Source organism: Vigna unguiculata, chromosome 5, assembly GCF_004118075.2.
Source record: "Vigna unguiculata cultivar IT97K-499-35 chromosome 5, ASM411807v1, whole genome shotgun sequence".
Taxonomy (NCBI): Eukaryota; Viridiplantae; Streptophyta; class Magnoliopsida; order Fabales; family Fabaceae; genus Vigna; species Vigna unguiculata.
In genome coordinates, this window is record NC_040283.1 from 34,279,873 (window position 1) to 34,298,507 (window position 18,635).

General features: G+C 32.2%; 2 protein-coding genes across 7 annotated transcripts; both read left to right on the plus strand.

Moving 5' to 3' along the window:
* The first annotated feature begins 1,394 nt into the window (after positions 1 to 1,394).
* LOC114183155 (hexokinase-1-like) lies at positions 1,395 to 4,098 on the plus strand. 4 transcript variants are annotated; one of them, XM_028070066.1, is made up of 6 exons: positions 1,395 to 1,651; positions 1,814 to 1,913; positions 2,049 to 2,512; positions 3,041 to 3,191; positions 3,269 to 3,451; positions 3,791 to 4,098. In XM_028070066.1, exons 3-6 carry the CDS (start codon positions 2,322 to 2,324, stop codon positions 3,848 to 3,850), a joined length of 585 nt encoding a protein of 194 aa, XP_027925867.1. In that variant the 5' UTR covers positions 1,395 to 1,651; positions 1,814 to 1,913; positions 2,049 to 2,321; the 3' UTR covers positions 3,851 to 4,098. The 4 variants fall into 4 exon arrangements, with proteins under 4 accessions (XP_027925867.1, XP_027925868.1, XP_027925869.1 ...); XM_028070067.1 differs by having other exon boundaries at positions 1,406 to 1,651; positions 1,843 to 1,913; XM_028070068.1 differs by lacking the exon at positions 1,814 to 1,913 and having other exon boundaries at positions 1,406 to 1,651.
* A 5,385-nt stretch (positions 4,099 to 9,483) lies between these two features.
* LOC114185268 (protein TIC 20-IV, chloroplastic-like) lies at positions 9,484 to 16,793 on the plus strand. 3 transcript variants are annotated; one of them, XM_028072897.1, is made up of 4 exons: positions 9,484 to 9,575; positions 10,936 to 11,036; positions 15,637 to 15,707; positions 16,001 to 16,793. In XM_028072897.1, exons 2-4 carry the CDS (start codon positions 10,960 to 10,962, stop codon positions 16,657 to 16,659), a joined length of 807 nt encoding a protein of 268 aa, XP_027928698.1. In that variant the 5' UTR covers positions 9,484 to 9,575; positions 10,936 to 10,959; the 3' UTR covers positions 16,660 to 16,793. The 3 variants fall into 3 exon arrangements, with proteins under 3 accessions (XP_027928698.1, XP_027928697.1, XP_027928699.1); XM_028072896.1 differs by having other exon boundaries at positions 9,536 to 9,622; XM_028072898.1 differs by lacking the exon at positions 9,484 to 9,575 and adding an exon at positions 9,634 to 10,077.
* Positions 16,794 to 18,635: the final 1,842 nt, after the last annotated feature.

Sequence of the window (18,635 nt, forward strand, 5' to 3'; positions counted from 1 at the left end):
CCTAAATCATCCGATTTAGAAAACTGTTTTGATAATACTTGTGAAATTACATCTCATGTTTTTCATGAATATTGTATATCAATTGGAATTGAAGTTGAGGATCCAATAGCACATGTTGATACTCAAAATAGACTTGATAAGTCATACTAAAACGTCTAAAATTGGTTGCAAGACCATTACTTACGAGAGCTAATCTTCCAATGGATACTTAGAGATATGCAATTTTGCATGTTGCATTATTGATTTGTATCAAGCCAATAAGTTATCACAAATACTCTATTATGCAGTTGGTTTTTGGTCATTGACCTAATATTCTCATGTAAGAATTTTTTAGTGTGGTGTATATGTTTCAATTTCTCCATAAAAAAGGACTTGGCGAGTCCTTAGAGACGATTGAGAATATATGTTGGATATACCAACAAGAGACTTATTTACAATTTGACTTTTTTACTATCACTTTGATGAATAAGTTTTTCCAACATTAGGGGGAGAAAGAAAACAATTGGAAAAGAATATTGGTTGGAATGAATTATCATTATCTAATCTTGATCCTCATACAAAAGAATGTGAACTAGAAGTTCAAAGGATAATTCATTTACAAAATTAGTTAATCAATTACCAAATATTCTTATTGATAGAAAGGGTAATCAAATCATATATATACCAATTGTTAATGCTTCGAGTATATTTGATATTAATTCATAACACACCTGAAACATAGTAGGTTTGTTAGTTCTAAAGACACGTTTGAAGCGTGGTAGGCCTATTGGTTCCAACGATAAAAACTCTTGAATGAGAAAGGAAGCTAAAATGCAAGATGACCTAGCCAAAAAGGTTGAAATCCCAAAAGAATCTTTTGACATAATTAATGATTCGGTTCCAGAAGAACCTCAAGTACCTGAAATTGTTGAAAATGATGAGATCTCAATAAATTATGTCATGAATCATATAATATGGAACCAAAATTAAGTCAACATTGATGAAACTTTTACATATAATATAGCGACGAATGATATGAATGACAATGGTGATCAATAAACAATGATCATTGAAGATTGTCGACAAAGACATGATTGGCCAAAATGAAAATATGCAAATAAGCATAATTAGTTTTGCTTGTTAAACAAAAGGTTTTTGGACCTATGGTTCGCACACCTAAAGGTGTGAAACCCATCGGGTACATATGGATTTTTGCACAAAAATCAAATAAAGAATGGTGAAATTGTTAAATACAAAATACCATTGGCACTACAAAAAAATCAGTTAATAGAGGAGGTTATTTAGCAGAGGTTTGTTGGACCTCCACGAATAAATTTAATTAAGGGAGGTTTTTCTAACTTTCATTAAGTTTTAAAGGTTTATTCTGAAAACATTTTAGACTTATTTCAAAATCTCTAAAATACTTTTTTATTTCCTTCAATTTTTTTCATTCATTCCTCTTCCCTTGTTCTGAACCCTAATTTTCGATACTCCACGGCCAATGCATCAGAACTCTCCACTATTGAATTTGGCCTCACCACCGTCATTTCTCACCCTAATTCTTCCGCAACTATACCGTAGGACACGCTTCAATCCCCTCATATTTTCATTTTTTTCTTCTTGTTCCTCGAATATGTATGATGCGAAGATCTCCACAGTTCAGATGCACCTGGTGAGTTTAATGCCTTGCACACTATTTTCGTTTCTGTTGGAATCGATGATAGGGAGAACGTTTTAGTGTCCCTCTTCGGCCTCGTTTGTGTGATGCAGATTTCTAGGGTTAAGGTTTATTCTATTCTCATTCTCCCGCTTCCACATTGATTTTTGTAATTAGTTTCACGGTATGACTTTTCTGAAACGAAGCTCTCAAGTGCGAGTGGGAGTAAGAGGAGGGAAGGGAAAACTCTGGAGGTGTTATGGTTTCGAAACAATGGGTGAGAATTTGTTCGCTCCCAGTGAAACATCTTGCTCCTTTCCCTCCATTTTTTTGCTCACTCTATCTCTCACACTCTTTTACTCCAACTTGTGTGGTGATGATGATGTGTTGTGTGGGGATTATTTATATGCAGTGAGTGTAAAGATGGATGATAAAAGAAAATCAGAAATTGAGGGTGAGTGGGGGTGGCTGGTGGGGCCTAATGATGTTGTGATTTCTTATCTTTTTGGCCGTCCAATCCTTTCAATTCATAATTGGTTTGAAGGAGACTTTGTTGGAAGACTATGATCAGAGCAACAGACAAATGTAGCGTCCTTGCTGGCACGCCTCTAACCACGCACTTGATGGCCCACTGTGTCATTTTTCCGGTGAGTTGCACCTTCATGAGTTGGTGGTGCGCCGCCGAATGAGGAGCTCCGGAAAGTGGGGTCTCGCGGTGGCCATGGTGAAGGAGTTTGAGAAGCAGTGTGGGACCCCAATTGCGAAGCTGAGACAGGTGGCTGATGCCATGGACGTTGAGATGCACGCGGGTCTTGCTTCTGAAGGTGGCAGCAAGCTCAAGATGTTGATTACCTTCGTCGATAATCTCCCTTCTGGGTTTGTTCTCTTCAATCCCACAACCCCTTTTCTCAGGATTTGACTTTTTCTGCTTTGATTACACTCTGTTTTCATGGCTGTTTTTTTGCTGTTGTTGTTCATGGTGGTGATGGCTTAGTGTGTTCTTGTTTGGTTTTTCATATTGTTTGGATAAACTTCTTCTGATTTAGCTCTTGTATGTATGAGAAGAAAATAATGAGGTGACATAAATTAAGGTAAAATTATCTCTCAGACATGCTAAATTGGAGTGCTTTTGTTGCTCTGATAAGATGAAATTCTCCCTAAACATTATATAGGAGAAGAAAATAAGGTAATTCTGTGACATTATGGGAGAAATTGGTTCCATTTTTCTTTTTGTGGTGTGTGTTCTAGGCATTCTAAAGGAAATATGGTAAAAGAGGGGGTTTGAATGACTGAGCTTTTCTGTGTTTTTTGATGGATGAAAAAGAATTTTGTCATATGAATTTGTAACTCTTGAAGGTTTCTTCCTTTTCTGATTCATTCTTTACTCTGTTGCATTGTTTACAGAGATGAGAAAGGACTCTTTTATGCGTTAGACCTTGGTGGCACAAACTTCAGAACACTTCGTGTGCAATTAGGTGGGAAAGAGAAAGGTGTTGTGAACCTAGAGTCTGAAGAAGTTTCCATTCCTCCTCATTTGATGACTAGTTCCTCACATGTAAGTCTGTTAAAAATTCTGTCAGAGTAATGAGCCTAACCACTCTCTCTAATATATTAATTATCATGGGATTGCAGGAACTGTTTGATTTCATCGCTGATAAACTTGCAAAGTTTGTTAGTTCTGAGCCTGAAGAGTTTCACCCTGCCCCTGGTAAACAAAGGGAACTGGGTTTTACCTTCTCTTTTCCAGTGAGACAAACATCAATTTCATCTGGGACTCTAATAAAGTGGACCAAGGGTTTCAATATTGAGGATGCGGTAATTCTCGTTACCTTGATTTTGTTATATTCAATTCTATCTTCCTTTTATTGCTATTCTTTCTTATTGTATCTCATTTGTTCTGAGCATGACTGTGGTGCATAATCCAGATACATTCATGAGTATTCTTCTCTGTCAGCATATACACTATTGCTTTTGCGTTATAGTGTTTTAACTTTGGAATTATTATGCTGACCTTTGATGGTTTCCAAATTTATCATACAAACTCTTTTCCAATGAAGAATCCCTTCGAGTTTTCTCTGCACCTCTCTGCTACTCTTTAATTGAGCAGGCTTCTGACAGTTACTATTGTATTGATTCTGTTTGTGATGTTTGTAGGTTGGAGAAGATGTGGTGGGTGAATTAACCAAAGCCTTCGAGAAAATGGAAGTTTACTAAATCTTATTTAGCTATTATCTGGTACAAGTTTACTTTGACATATATTAGTGACAAAGCAATATTCACAAGTCATGCAGAAATTTCAGTCTTGATTTTTATTGGCTGAGATAGACTATTGATTAGGCATTGAAAATGTTGAATCACGGTTACCAAAGTTTACTGCGACGCAAGCCAGGTTACTAATTTGGTTCATTTGACTTTATTGGCCTTTCTTTAGTCATTTTTGAATGTACGTGGGATTTATGGGATCATGAGAGTTAACTGTTATTTTTTTTTTCATAATGTGAATATTTAATTATGGTGCTAAATAAAAAATGGCCAATTGGGTTTGATCTCAAGACCTTAAGGAGTAAGCAAATGCTTTACCACTTAGTTAAACACTATATGTTTTTAAAAGGAATTTAAAAAAAAAAAATATATATATATATATATATATATATATATATATGATTTTTGTGTATATTTTTTTCATGAAGTATTTTCTTTTTTAATATTTATATTGTAATTGTTAACACTTTATCAAATCATCAATAAAATTAATTTTAGTTCATTTTTGTGTACTTTTCAAATTTATATATTTTATTTATTTTTTATTATAAAAATAATTTTATTAAATTAATAAATTATAAATGCATGTGTGTAATTGTAAATAAAGGAGGTTTCAAATCTCCACAAAAAAATAGTCACCAATAGAAGAGGTTAAAACAACAACCTCCACAATATAACTTGGAAATAGAAGAGGTTAAAACCCTCTACAAAACAACCTCTACAATATAACTCGGATACCAGGGGTCGTCCAAAACCTCCGCAAATAGTTTGTGACGACTCTAATTTTGGAGGTTTAGAAAACCTCCACAAATTAATTTGCAGAGGGTGAAAACCCCCACAGATTGAAAAAATAACCTCCATTAAATAATATTTTTTTTGTAGTGTGGTTGCTCAAGGTTTTTCACAAAACCTTATATTGATTTGTGAAAAGACATATTCTCTAGTATTGGATGCAACAACATTGCAATATTTGATTACCCTAGTTGTACAACAAAGTTTGCATTTACATCTAATGGATGATGTTACAACTTATTTGTAAGGTTCTCTTGAGAATCATATTTATATGAAAAATCTCTTAAGGATTTTATTTGCCCAACAAGGCAAATTCTAAAGAGGGTTATTCAATAAAATTGAACAAGCCCTTTTATTGATTAAAGCAATCAGGATGTGTGTGACATAAACCGTCTTATTGAGTACTTATTAAAAGAAGAATATAGAAATGATCATATGTGTTCTTGTATTTATATAAAGATCCAAAAATGAATTTTCCATAATTATTGTTTATGAAAATGACATAAACATCGTTAGAACTCCTAATGAGCTTACAAAGGCAATTGATTGCTTAAAAAAAGGATTTGAGATGAAGGATCTTGAAAAGACATTTTTTTTTGAGATTACAAATTGAGTATTTAAACAAAGATGTTTTTATACATCAAGAGGCTTATATAATTAAGGTGCGTAAAATGTTCTAAATGGACAAGTCACATTCTTTATGCACTCTAATAGTTTTGAGGTCGTTAGATGTTGATAAATGCTCTTCTTAGACCTCAAGAAAATGATGAAGATCTTCTTGGTCCAGAAACACCATATCTTAGTGTCATAGAAACACTAATGTATCTTGCTAATTATACTCAATATGATATTGCATTTGCTATAAATTTGTTAAGCAATATATAGTTCTTCAACTACAAGAAGAAAATGGTTTGGAGTAAAACATATATTTCGTTACCTTAAGGGTACTATGAATATGAGCTTATTCCATCCAAATGATTCAAAATCAGACCTAATGGGTTATGTATATGCATGTTATTTTACATATTCTCACAATGTCTCAATGGTTGATCACAAACAAGATGTTTGTTCACATGTGGTAGCGCAATGGTTTCATGATGTATATGAAACAAACCATAGTAGCAACATCGTCTAATCATATAGAATATTGAGGAAAGTTGTGAATATGTTTGGTTAAGGTCTATAATTCATCATGTGCAAGAAACTTGTGGTTATCCCCGACAAAGATGGAAATCAACAACCATATATGAAGACATAGTATATTGTTCAATTGAAAGGATAATATAGATATCCAAAAATTCATTCATGTGAAAATATGGCAGGTCTATTTATAAAGGTTTTGCCAAGAAGAACTTTTAAGCAAATGATTCACAAGTTTGGACTCTGTCACCTTAATTATGTAAATTTACATGAGAGGGAGAAATAGAATATGTGATGAACAATATTGTATTAAAGAATAAAAAATGTTGTACTCTTTTTCCTTCACTAGGTTTTTTTATCTCAAAGGGTTGTTCCTAGTAAGGTTTTAACGAGGCACATTCTCCTATCATTAATAATACATAGAAGAGTTGCTCCCTATTCTCTCATTGTTTATTCTTCCTTCTATTATATTTTATTCTCTCCTTTATTATCAGCTTTATTTTATAACAAAATATAATAAAAAGATAAGTGACTACAACAAAAGTAATTTAAAAATGCAATTAACTCTCAAACACAATTTATGACTCAAAGGTAATTAGAAAAAACAAATTTAAATGAAAAACTTAAAAAAATCATAAACGCATAAGAACATCCAATATGTAATATTAGTTTCAGAAATGCAAACATCTTACCCTATCTTGTAGGCTCCCTAGCTACTTAGAGGCACATAGAAAAAAAAAGTTAAATGGTAAACATAAAGAATGAAGAAACATAACAAATTACCTAAATATTATGAATATAATAAGAGAACAACAAACTAAAATAAAATGAAAAATGTGGTCAAAGGTAGTTAGAAAAAACAATTTAAACAAAAAAAAAAAACTTAAACAACCTGTAAACATATTACAATATCCAACTCGTAATAATAGTTTTCCAAATACAAAATGTTAACCATCTTTAAGGCTTGGTATGGAATACAAACTCTATTATTTTATATTTAGTAGATTATCAATATCCCCAAGTCATTGGAGTCTAATTATATTCTTGAATAATATGAATATGATTATACCCCTAAATAATAACAACCTTGTTATATCCCTTAATAATAGGAATATTATTATGTCTTTGAATGATATGAATTTAATTAATATAATGTCACCAAAAAAGTCATAATAAAGGTAACAATAACAACAATGTAACTATTTGATTTATTTCATTAACATATATTTAAAATAAAATAAACCTATTTTAAAAAGTCTAGAATCATCCAAATGCAAAATAGTGTAAGAATAAAAAGTTATAATAAAACACATATAGTTGATAATTAGAAAAAAATAAATAGACATATTTTTTAATGAAAAACTAAAACCAAATGATTCGTAAACAAGGAAAACAATTTCTCAATCAAAAATAGTTTAATGATGCATGGTTCTTGCCACAACTTAAAACAAAATTCCAGCAAATCCCAACAAATAATGACACAGTAGCAAACATAATAAAAAATTATCTAACTTGTTTTTGGTTTTCAATATTCAACTCATACCGTAAGAACCAATAAAAAAAACTTTCATCAAACATACAACCACTAAGCATAAATAATTGAAAGGTTAAAGAAATGATGTTAAGGAACATCTAACCTATTAATTTCAATTCTTCATCTCTAAACCCTTTAAAGTTAACATTAACAAACCCTAAACTATGAAATATATACCAAAAGACCACAAAACAAAAAATAGAGAAGCCCTACCTCGAATGTAACAAACCAAAATACAAAAAACTAACATTTATTTAGCATTTCAACCATAAATCACAACTAATCCAGAAACCATAATCGAAAAGCCATCAAAGCTTTCAAGATAAACAAAAAAAAAATAACAGAAATAAACAAAATAAGAACAAAATAAACATGGAAAATGTAAAAAGTAATTTTTTTTCTGTGCAGGATCGTGACAAACTCCAATTACAATCTGACACTCTGTCAACTTGGTTAAAACTTGCATACAAGTTTCAAACTTTCATCCACAAAATCCATACCAAGCACAAACCAAAGCTTTTTTGAACGAAATATAACAAACCCCTAAGTTCAGAACAAAAACATAAAATACATGATGATTAAATAAGTAAAACTATACAAATTGAACCAACCGTGACATTACAAATCCAAAAAAAAAATAACAAATATAACCCTTGATGCTTACCTGCACAGACACAAAAGAAACTCAACCCAAACAAAAACTAAGGATTGGTAAGGATAGGTATATGTTATAACAAAGAGGAAGAAACTCAATCCAAAAATTAAAAATACATAAAATCTAAAAATACATACACTAAACCAAAAACTAAGAACAACAAGACCGAGTATATCTCTAAACAAAGTAGAAGAAGAATTAATTTGGATGTTATTATTACACACATACAAAAGAAAAAATACTTCTTTCCATTAGAAGATATGAAAACCAAATCAAGAAAACCTAACCTTTGATGAAAAAGATGTAAAGGAAGAACCTTTGATGATGAAGAAGAATAATGCTTTGGATAAAGAAGAAGAAAAAAACCTAACCTTACAAATTAAGACAAAAAAGATTACAGAGAAATGAAACATGTTTTAGCTGAAGAAGCTTCAAAAATGTTTTTGTAATTTGGAATTGAAATTTGAAAAGTCTGTCACGTCATCTCAATTATGCTTATTAATTTGTAAAGAGAAAGACCAAAAAGTAAAAAAATGTTGAATTATTTGAAGAGTAAAAGGAGGGGTAAGATGGTAAATTAACTAAAGAAAGCTTAAATGATAGCAAAATCAAATCTGAATTTTTTACAATAAGGATATTAACGAAAAATAAAATTGTGAAATGACAAAAAAAAAACTGTCAAAGATTTAAATAGGAATATTTGAATAATATCCTTAGTAATTTTATTATGACTGTGATTTGGTGCAAGGAGCACGTGAAATTATAAATAGTAAAAATAAAGGAAGTAAATAGATTTTAAGGAATATATATATATATATAACAATTTTATAATATCTTTAAATAATTATGAACTATTTATATATACTAACTTAATGTTTTTCAGATATTATGTGATACATTTTATATTTTAATTCTTAAAAGTTAAACATCATATTTTTAGTCTTTATTCATGCTTTTATTGTTTGAAGCTATAATTTGTACAATACAAGCGTCTTGGAAAAAACTTCCAAAACACATTGCCAAGCAAGTAATAATTTACCTGGAGAAACTCTAACATTGACAGAGGTTTTAATCCTAGCAATGGAAAAATAAATCTCCATTAGAACGATTTTTTTTAGTATAAAGAGTAAGAGAAATTAAAATTTGTTTTTTAAGAATTAAAGCAGCAGTATACATAATAATTAAAATAAATGATTTCTAAATATAAAGATTTTTCAATCAGACTTAAAACTTCTTATTGATTATAGATGACGAACAAAACTATCTTGTATCATGGATTTGTTTGAAATTATATTCGAATGGAGAATTTTATTTAAAAAGAAATAAAGTATATCAAAAGTTGCAATTTTTAATGAAGAGATTTTATATTTTAGTGATAGATGTTTGTATAAAGAGAATATCATAATATGATTCTTAATTTTTTTTTAATAATCAGTTTAAAAATTAATTAATGCTGAAAATATATGAAAGTGTAACTCCAAATAAAAGATCGAAGATGAGGCACATAGGTAATAACGCAATAACTAGAAGTCTAAAGCAAAAGTAAATACAATAAGGTGCTCTCTCTCTCTTCCTCCCCCTCTCTCTCTCCCTTTCCTCGTTGGTAATTTTCTCTTCTATTTGCGGTTTTCAGAATTTGTTTTTGGTGTTTTATTCATTTTTACTTAAGTTCATTTTGTGGAGATGACTCCTTTTCATTCGTTGAGTCATTTTTTCTGTTATTGATCAGAGAATGTTTATCCTTTTGCTAATATAAGAATTTTCGACTAAGTATCGGAAAATTTTCCGTTATGTTGTTAGGGTTTTTTAAATTTCTCTAGTTAGTGTTTGATTCTGGTGTATTGATATTTGTGATTGTGTACTGTTCCCAATCACAATTTTTTTTCTTTTATTGTTATTGGTAAGCCTTATTCCGCTAGGTAAGGTTCAGAAAAGTTATTAAATGTGAAGTGCATAACTTTGCGTGCATAAAGTTTTCTCCTTGACGAGGATTTTGAATGGGGTGACGATAAAAGTTGATGTCAATTGCTACCTCTGGTTCTGCAATTTCTTATATTAGTACGTTTTTAATTTTTCAATTTGATGGCTAGTTTTGTGCTGTGGTGGTAAGTGATGATTGCGATGCTCAGTCTAAATTTTTGCGTGGATGTTAGCTGAAAAGAAACCATATTAATTATCATGTGCATGCTATGATTTCTCTTCAAATTTAATATCTGGAATGGAAACATATGATAGATTTTAACAGTCTCTGTTTTTTATTGTCTCTTAAAGTATGCGGGTAGGGCTTGAAAATTTTCAGGGGTTTAGTTTAGCATGCAGCACCTGCAAAGAAAAATTTTCTGGTGTTTAGTTTTGCTTGCAGCTGTGAAAAACCATTGCCGACGGATCTGGTTATTTTCACTGAAGTGCATGTCCTACATTAGTGATTCTCTCTATGTGGTGTTGATTGCCATAAAACCCTTGCAGCCAAGCCGTCTTTGTCTATAAAATTTACATAGTTAATCAGCTGGTATTCTAGCATTCTGATGTTTACAGGGGCGTGGTTTAATTTGCTGTGACCTCTTTCTCTGCCCCTTTTCTGAATCTTGGGGTGGTGATTATATTTTGCTTTTCTTTTTCTAAGTTTTTTATTAGAGAGGTGTTTCTTTTCTGTGTTTTTTGTATTTATTTGGTTTAAATTCTGTTTTTCTGCATTTTGGGGTCATACAGTTCATGATCTAAGCTGTGTAAAAATACTTTGATTCATTATAAGTGTCAGATTCAACTTGGGATATTTTCCTGAAATGTATTTGGTGTCTAAAGTATAATTCACACATATTAAACTGAAAGATATAGCTGTTAATCTTTTGGTGTTTTTATCATGTCATGCTGCAAGCATTGGTGTATGTCTATGACTTTGTTCTCTTCATTTGATAGTCCCTGTGACAAAGAAGAGAGAAGATGGCACCTCAATTGGCATTAACCCACTCTTCTCTTCCCCGTATTCCTCCCTCTGCTACATCTCTTGGTTTAGGAAGGTATTGTATCTCACCAATTACAATTCACTACATGATTTTTACTCATCTGAGGCATATGCTGTCATTATATATTTATATTTGCATTCATCATCATTATTAATTTATGGTTGTTATTGCTCTTAACTTATAAATCATTTTCTCTCCACAATGATTTCAAGTAAGTGGAGCCTTTCCTCGTCATGTTTTGCACATGTTTTATAATTTGTATGATGAGGAAACCCATGTTTGTAATTCTGTGGTTTAAGAAGACCTATATGTCATTAGTTTGATACTTTAACGGAATATAGTATCCTTGTATGCTGAGTGATGTAACACTAGTGGTTTTCATGTAATAGACAAGCAATTGAATTGAATTTGGCGATTGACCAATCCCCATCAGTTTTTTATGTAACCTTCTTTTCATTGTCAAAAATATTAAGGGTTATTGGAAATAGGTCTTCTAACAAGGGTTGATTTAAATTTCATAAAATTAAGTCTGGAAATCATGCTTATTAATCTTTCAAGTTAATGCAATTCAGCCCTTTGGTGAGTATGTTTGCAAATTGATATTGAGTGGACATATATGGGGTGCTAATCATATCATAGTGTAGCTTTTCCTTGATAAAATGTCTATACATCTCAATATGTTTATTGTCACAATATAACCTCATAGGTTCGTGTCCCACTTTATCTTCTGGTATTCCACTATAATTGTTAACCATAGAAGTTCACGTGTCCCTTTGGCCATTGCTCGAAATTCTGCTTTAGCACTTGACCTCACTACTATATTTTATGTTTTGATCCTTAAAGTCACTAGGTTTCCACCAAGGAAGGTGCAATATCCAACAGTTGATATCCTATCCACAACAGATCCCGCATAGTGTACATTCACTTACACTATTGTTTCGTTAAATCCCTTTTCTAGGAGTTTATTTCAAATACTGAACAATTCTAGGAGCAAAGCCTTCTGTGGTTGGTTTATAAATTGGCTTACAGGACCCACAACAAAAGCAATAAGTAAATAAGTTACAAACATGGTTTTGGTACATTTCTTTGTCCACTGCAATATCCTCTGCACTTGTCAAATTTATGTTTGGGTTAATTGGAGTATTAGCTCATATGTAGGTTGTTTCCCGTTTTTCTGTAAGTAAAAAACATGCTTTTGTTGAGATATGAAGATTCCTTTTTTGGAATGAGCCACCTCAATTTCATATTTAAATCCTCTGAATGTCTTAATCTCAAATTCTGTGACAAAGCATTGACTTAACATTTGCTGCTCCCTTTTGTCATCCCCAAATACTATAATTTCTATAATTCTGGAGGTTTAGGTGCAGGTTCAAATGTTATATTTGGAAACTTGAGGCACATCTTTCTCTCTTAACATTCTCCCCCTTTAAGATGAGGTTGTGTGAAGTATCTCTCTTGTTAATTGAAGGTGAAATCTCTTGACACAATATTCTGGGTGGTAGGTAATAGCATTAATTCCCTGTTGTGTGGTTGAGTATCCTAGAAAAACTCATTTGATAGCCCTAGGATTCAATTTTCAACTTCCATTACTATGAACATGCACAAAGGATACACACCCAAATATTCTAGGTTGGAGTTTATATGTAGAATCTATGTATGGATAGGACTTCCATGGGACTCTTTGGTCCTAAGATTTTAGAGGGCAATCTATTAATGAGATAAGTGGTAGCAAGAAGGATTTCCCCAAAATTTCTTAGGAACATGATATTAAAAAGTAGAGCTCTAGTTTGTTCTAGTAGTGCCCATTTTTCCTTTCAGCAATCTCATTCTGTTGAGGTGTGTTAACACAAAAAGACTCATTCAATTTTCTCATTCCATTACTATGAACATACACAAAGGATACACACCCAAATATTCTAGGTTGGAGTTTATTTGTTGAATCTATGTATGGATAGGACTTCCATGGGACTCTTTGATCCTAATTGACACAACTCACACACCAACTTGGACAACTTGGACAAGGCAGGGACAAGCTACTGCAATTTGGCAAGACTAGGATGATCTAACTCAGCATGAAGATGTGGAGACTCCATAACTACGCCAACATGGGAAGAACGACGAAGATGATAAAGACCATGGGACTCATATCCGGTGCCAATCACCTATCTCGAACTCTGGTTCTGTAAACAAATAGATGATTGGGTAAAGGAAATAACACAATCAAGAGAACGAATTAGACGACTAATGGATAAAAAGTTAAAAGGAGATCCAGGGACATAAACAACATTATCAATGGATAGAAAAGGAAAAAAATTGGCAATCCCAACACCATGAGCTACAGTAGACCTATTAGCCATTATAACAAAAGGTAAATTATTTGGAGAGGAAAAAGAGGAAAATAAAGATTTGTTACTAGTAAGGCGCCTGAGTCTAACACCCAAGGACCAATAGATGAAGATCTAGTCAGACCAGCAAAAGATGTACCTGTGTGGGCAACAAAAGTCGTGGAACTAGACAACTTACGATCCTCACTCCATTTAAGAAATTCATTGATGATAGTAGATTTGTCAGTGGCGGAAACAGATAAAGGAGGATCCGTAGTAGATGATTGTGATGGAGGATCAGTCTAAGCAACAACAATAGATCGAGGAAGGCAGCCATTTAAGGCGTAACACCGATCAATGTTGTGGTCGAGCTGACCACAATGCTCACACTTGTGACGCCATTTTTCTGGCTTGCGTGAGCGGTTGCGATCATCACATTGAGATGCCAAAACAGAAGAATCATTGGCAAAAACAAGTGTATCATTGGAAGGTTGACATGATCAGGAGCAACATCAGTCACTTTGAGAGTAAGATGATCAAGATACCCTTGATTCTCAAGCCAAAGTTTAACGTCAGACTCCCTCGTTGTATAATTCTTGCCATCTAACTTATCAATGGGCAAGTGTCAAACATATTGGAAGTAGAAGCGACAAAAGCGAAAGAAGCAGTAGCAGATGACGCCATGGAGGAGAGAGAGAAACCCTAAAAATTGAAAATGCTCCAATGGAAACACTAAGCCCATATATGGAAAGAGGAGGCTGAGGTGAGTGCAGCGGTGTTGATCGGTGCCGGAGATGATGGTGCACGTGCTGCCACGTGCTGCAGAATCGGACGACGGCTATGACGTTTGAACAGCGTGTGTGAATCGTTAGACCTTCGAAAATGGCGAAACCAACGGTGTTAGGTCGCCTAGTCGAGACGATCAGAACAGTGTGGTCACTGGCCAAAATTGGTGCTCCAATGACAGTGATGGCGGTGGCAGCTCCTGCGGCGGTGACGTAGGGTAATGTATTTATAGTAAAGGAAACATGGGCTAAGCTCGATATACAATACATAATAATAACAAGAAACTAAAAATAGAAGATAAGATATCTAATATATCTAACAAGATCTTATGAGTGTTTGTACAACAGTCACAATAGTGGGCAATTAAGGGACATGAAGGACACTTTTTGAGGTTCAGGATTGGCTTATTTGGACCTCTCCTTGTCCTTTTGTTATTAGACTCCCATTTGCTGAGGAAAATTTCTTGTTGTTAGGGCATGAAAAATATGTGAAAAAGTATTTGGGTAGTGGGTGATATGGTCAGTGGCTCGAGAATCTAGTATTTAATAGTGATAAAAAGGAGTATCTGAAGCATTATGACCCAAAGAAAATGGAAACTTGCTAGAATATGTTAGAGAGCTCGTACATGTGGGCTGAACATTCTGCAATTCTCTAGCTGTTTGGAATCTGTCTCTATTTTCCATTCTAGAATTCATGATCTCAGCCATATAGGTGAATTATGCAGCAATATAGTCAGCAATATGAATAAAGTAACGCAGCAACAAAGGTTGCAATATGTTCAAGAGGGTGCAGTAACGAAGGCTGCATTCCTATTAATACATTGATGACAAGCACTTCGCGTATACTCATCGGAATAGTGCTTTGAACGGTGGAAAATCCTCATTCAACCTCCAATCTTCTTCGGTGTGAATCGAAGAAAATGCAGCAGAAAACTCGAAACAAGAGTAAATGTAATACACCACCACTCCTAGTGGATGCAGCTTCGTGGACCACATTAGAAAGCATGGGCCAGAATACAAGCCCCAATGAACATTACCAAATACACCACCACTCCTATTATACATTTATTTATTATTTAAGAACATAGAAAGAAAAATGGGCCTGGTCAATGGCCATGCTGAAGCCTCTTAGGGTGATATTCATCATACATTAGCCCGCTGTGTATTTTAGGAAATATATAGAGCCTATTCTAAGGACTCAAATCACTGTAATTATGGGATTGTTATCCACAATCTTAATTTTAACAGCAAGACACACCTTTAATAAATAATAAAATTACAACAACGATAAAATAATAAACTTCCTAAAATACATAGTGAGTAGCATGGTTTTGAGAGCTTCTATAAATAAAGACCTTATAATAACGGGGAATTTGAAAATCAAGTTTTTGTGTAGTAAATGTTCATGTTGGAGTGACTTTTGTCAATGTATACTTGTTTGTCTCATGCCTCAACTGATGGGTTGTTAATGTTATATGATGTTTCCACTTGCTTATCTATTTGCATTTGAAACTCACCTTTTCTTTGTTATTGGTTTTAAACCAGGAATAAAGATTCGATTATAATCAACAGGACAAATAATCAAACCATGACAGCCTTTGCAGGCAATGCTCTTCGTAAGTTAGCATCTTGTTTCCCAATTTTTTTTTTTTTTTAATTTTCTATCTAATTTTTATACTTAAAAAGTTCATTAATTTGATTTTCATAAAACAATAGATCGCAAAATATTTGCTATAAGAATAATGAAATGATGGGATATTTGAGACTTGTATGTTGATTTAGCTAATCTCTTCACAACCTTTTGCTTAATGCTTATTAGTGCTGTACTTTTCTCAATTGGTATGTATTATTTGGTACCAGTGCTCACAGATTCTTTCTAGTTGTTTAATCCCTAAATTGTTTGTATCAGGTAATTCAGCTATCCAACTCATTACTGTTTCATCTCCTCTATCTTCTGATAAAGAAGCTAGCCTCTCACTCAAACCTCCTATGTCTCAAAGAGGCAATTCTAAGTTCTGTGGACAAGCATATATATATCATTCGTCTGGTTTCCGAATCCCAGAAAATGCTGAGAAGCCAGAATGGTGGTGGAGAGCTTTATCCTGTATTCCCTACCTAATAGCATTGCAGATGTCTGCAACTGGGTTTTATCTAGAACCTATCATTCAAAAATTTCCATTCTTTCAGAGTTTGATCTTCTATATCCCAGGAGGTGTCAACCGATTACCAATCTGGTTTCCCATGTTATACTGCTATCTGGCTATTGTAGGAGTGGTGAAAAACAGGGACTTGCCTCTTATCTTCAGATTCCATGTAATGACGGGAATGCTGCTGGAACTTGCTCTACAGATAGTGTACATTGCAAGCAACTTCATGCCACTTATACACTTCCCAGGGGGCACATTGGGGTCATATTACTGGGCTGGTATTGCATTGGCATTTATTTTTATAATGATAAAGTGCATAAGGTGTGCGCTTCTGGGAACATTTGTGAGCATCCCTTTGGTTAGTGAATCAGCTTTCATTCATTCTCTATTTGGTTTAGGAGGATTACAACGGCCTTTTTAGGAGGTTGTGATCAAGAGTAAATGTAATTTCAAGGTGGTTTTGCAGTTTAATCAACGGTTCTCTATATTTCTTGTAGTTGATTTTTATTGTTGCCTTGAGTAGAAGTAAATGATAATCTTTTTTTGTTTAAGATTCTTGCTGCTTGTCTTCTTTTCCTTTCGTCTTTCCTGTCCTAGATTAAACTTGAAAGGTTGGTATATGTCTGATAGTTGGGTTATTGGCTCTTGCTTCTAGATTTTACTAGGGTTCTAGGTTCCTTTGAGTTAAAATTACTTGTTAAAACTGTTTTTTTTTTTTCAAAAATTGAATGTAAAATGTTTTGCACAATGTTAATGTGTGAAAATATCATATAAGTAGTTGATAGTTGAAAAGCAAGATTTGTTTTTTATATATCATGTTGAAAAGTAAGCTGAAAATGAAAATAAAAAAGTACAACTTGAAGAATTAGTTAAAAACTCTGAAGTCATCTTATTATATTATTAATGTTTGGCAGAATTTTTAGAGGATCATGAATTAAAATTACGTGTTAAAAGTGTTTTTATTTTTACTAAAATTGAATGTAAAATGTTTTGCCCAATGTTGATGTATGAAAATATTATAAGTAGGTGCAAAGCAAGAATTTTTTTTAACCATGTTGAAAAGTAAGCTGAAGATAAGAAAAAAAAAATACAAGTTGAAGAATTAGTTAACAACTGTGAAGTCATCTTATTGTATTATTAATGTTTCGTAGAAATTATAGAATAGAAAATAGGATTATGTTTGTATCATACTTTTATATTTATTAAATTTAATTTAATAAAACATTGTGAAATAGTTGTGATTTTTTTTCTTATGTATCTTACTATTGAATTGAATTTGATAATACATTAAAGAAGAATTTTTAGCCAGGTTTAAAACAAAATGAACTAACATTCACACTAGTAAATGTATATTTTTATTATATTGATTTGTATGCTAATTAAAATTAAAATATTTTTAGATATATAATGTTAATAATAGGATAAATAAAACCCTGTTTGAATAAGATTTGTAATTAAAAATTAGGCTTTTAGTTCTTTAATTTGTTGTTTCGGTTCATTTTGATCTCTTTATAATATTGAGTTTAATTTAGTCCTCCAATTTTTTTAAAGGTTTAATTTGATTTGCTTATTATTTTTTATTCAATTTACTTCCTTTTTTTTTTGTTAACAATCAAATTTTGTCATCTTCCATTTGAGATTAAATTAATAATTAAGTTTAATTACAATTTGTAATGCATGTTAAAATAAGTTTTTAAAATATATACATCAAATCACTCCACTTAAATGTAAAATATTTGAATATTTAGGATGACCGTAAAAAATTAAATAATTTGAGTATTTAGATAGAATTAGAGATGTCAATGAGGCAGGTAGGGCATATCCTACCCATTAGATAAATATCTGTCTCGTATCCGTACCTATATATGTGCGCGTATCGTTACGTGGATACTCACAAATTTTTTTTAATATCCACGGGTACCCGCGGGTATTTACAAAAGAAAAATTTAATATCTAATAATATATTTTAATCATAAATTCAAACAAAAATACAATCCATAATATTTATAAATTTCAAACAAAATGCAAATAATTCATTTAAATAGTGTTGAATAACAATTTAAAAAGAAATTGAAGATTTTTTAAAACCAATTGATAAAAAATAACCCATTTAATTTTAATGTGTTAATGTTTTAGTGATGTTTTTTTATTTTTTTTTAATTTAAATTAAAATATAGCAGGTACGAATATTTACGGGTACAGATACTATGATACCCGCCACGTTAATATGCGGGTATAAAAAAATACTCGTACCCGTTATCCGCGGATATCCATTTATAATATTCATTTCTTACTTGTTGCGGGTTTTATCCGCAAATATTCACGAATACGAATTTTTTTGATATTCCTAGGTGGAATGATATAAAAAACCATTTTAATATGTATATATAAGTTGTA

Excerpts from the sequence above, each read along its gene's own strand:
- LOC114183155 (XM_028070066.1), top strand. The coding sequence starts at position 2,322 with ATGAGGAGCTCCGGAAAGTGGGGTCTCGCGGTGGCCATGGTGAAGGAG. Across the intron at positions 2,513-3,040 it reads GTCGATAATCTCCCTTCTGG|AGATGAGAAAGGACTCTTTT; the intron begins GTTTGTTCTCTT and ends CATTGTTTACAG. Across the intron at positions 3,452-3,790 it reads GTTTCAATATTGAGGATGCG|GTTGGAGAAGATGTGGTGGG; the intron begins GTAATTCTCGTT and ends TGATGTTTGTAG.
- LOC114185268 (XM_028072897.1), top strand. The coding sequence starts at position 10,960 with ATGGCACCTCAATTGGCATTAACCCACTCTTCTCTTCCCCGTATTCCT. Across the intron at positions 11,037-15,636 it reads ACATCTCTTGGTTTAGGAAG|GAATAAAGATTCGATTATAA; the intron begins GTATTGTATCTC and ends GTTTTAAACCAG. Across the intron at positions 15,708-16,000 it reads CTTTGCAGGCAATGCTCTTC|GTAATTCAGCTATCCAACTC; the intron begins GTAAGTTAGCAT and ends TGTTTGTATCAG.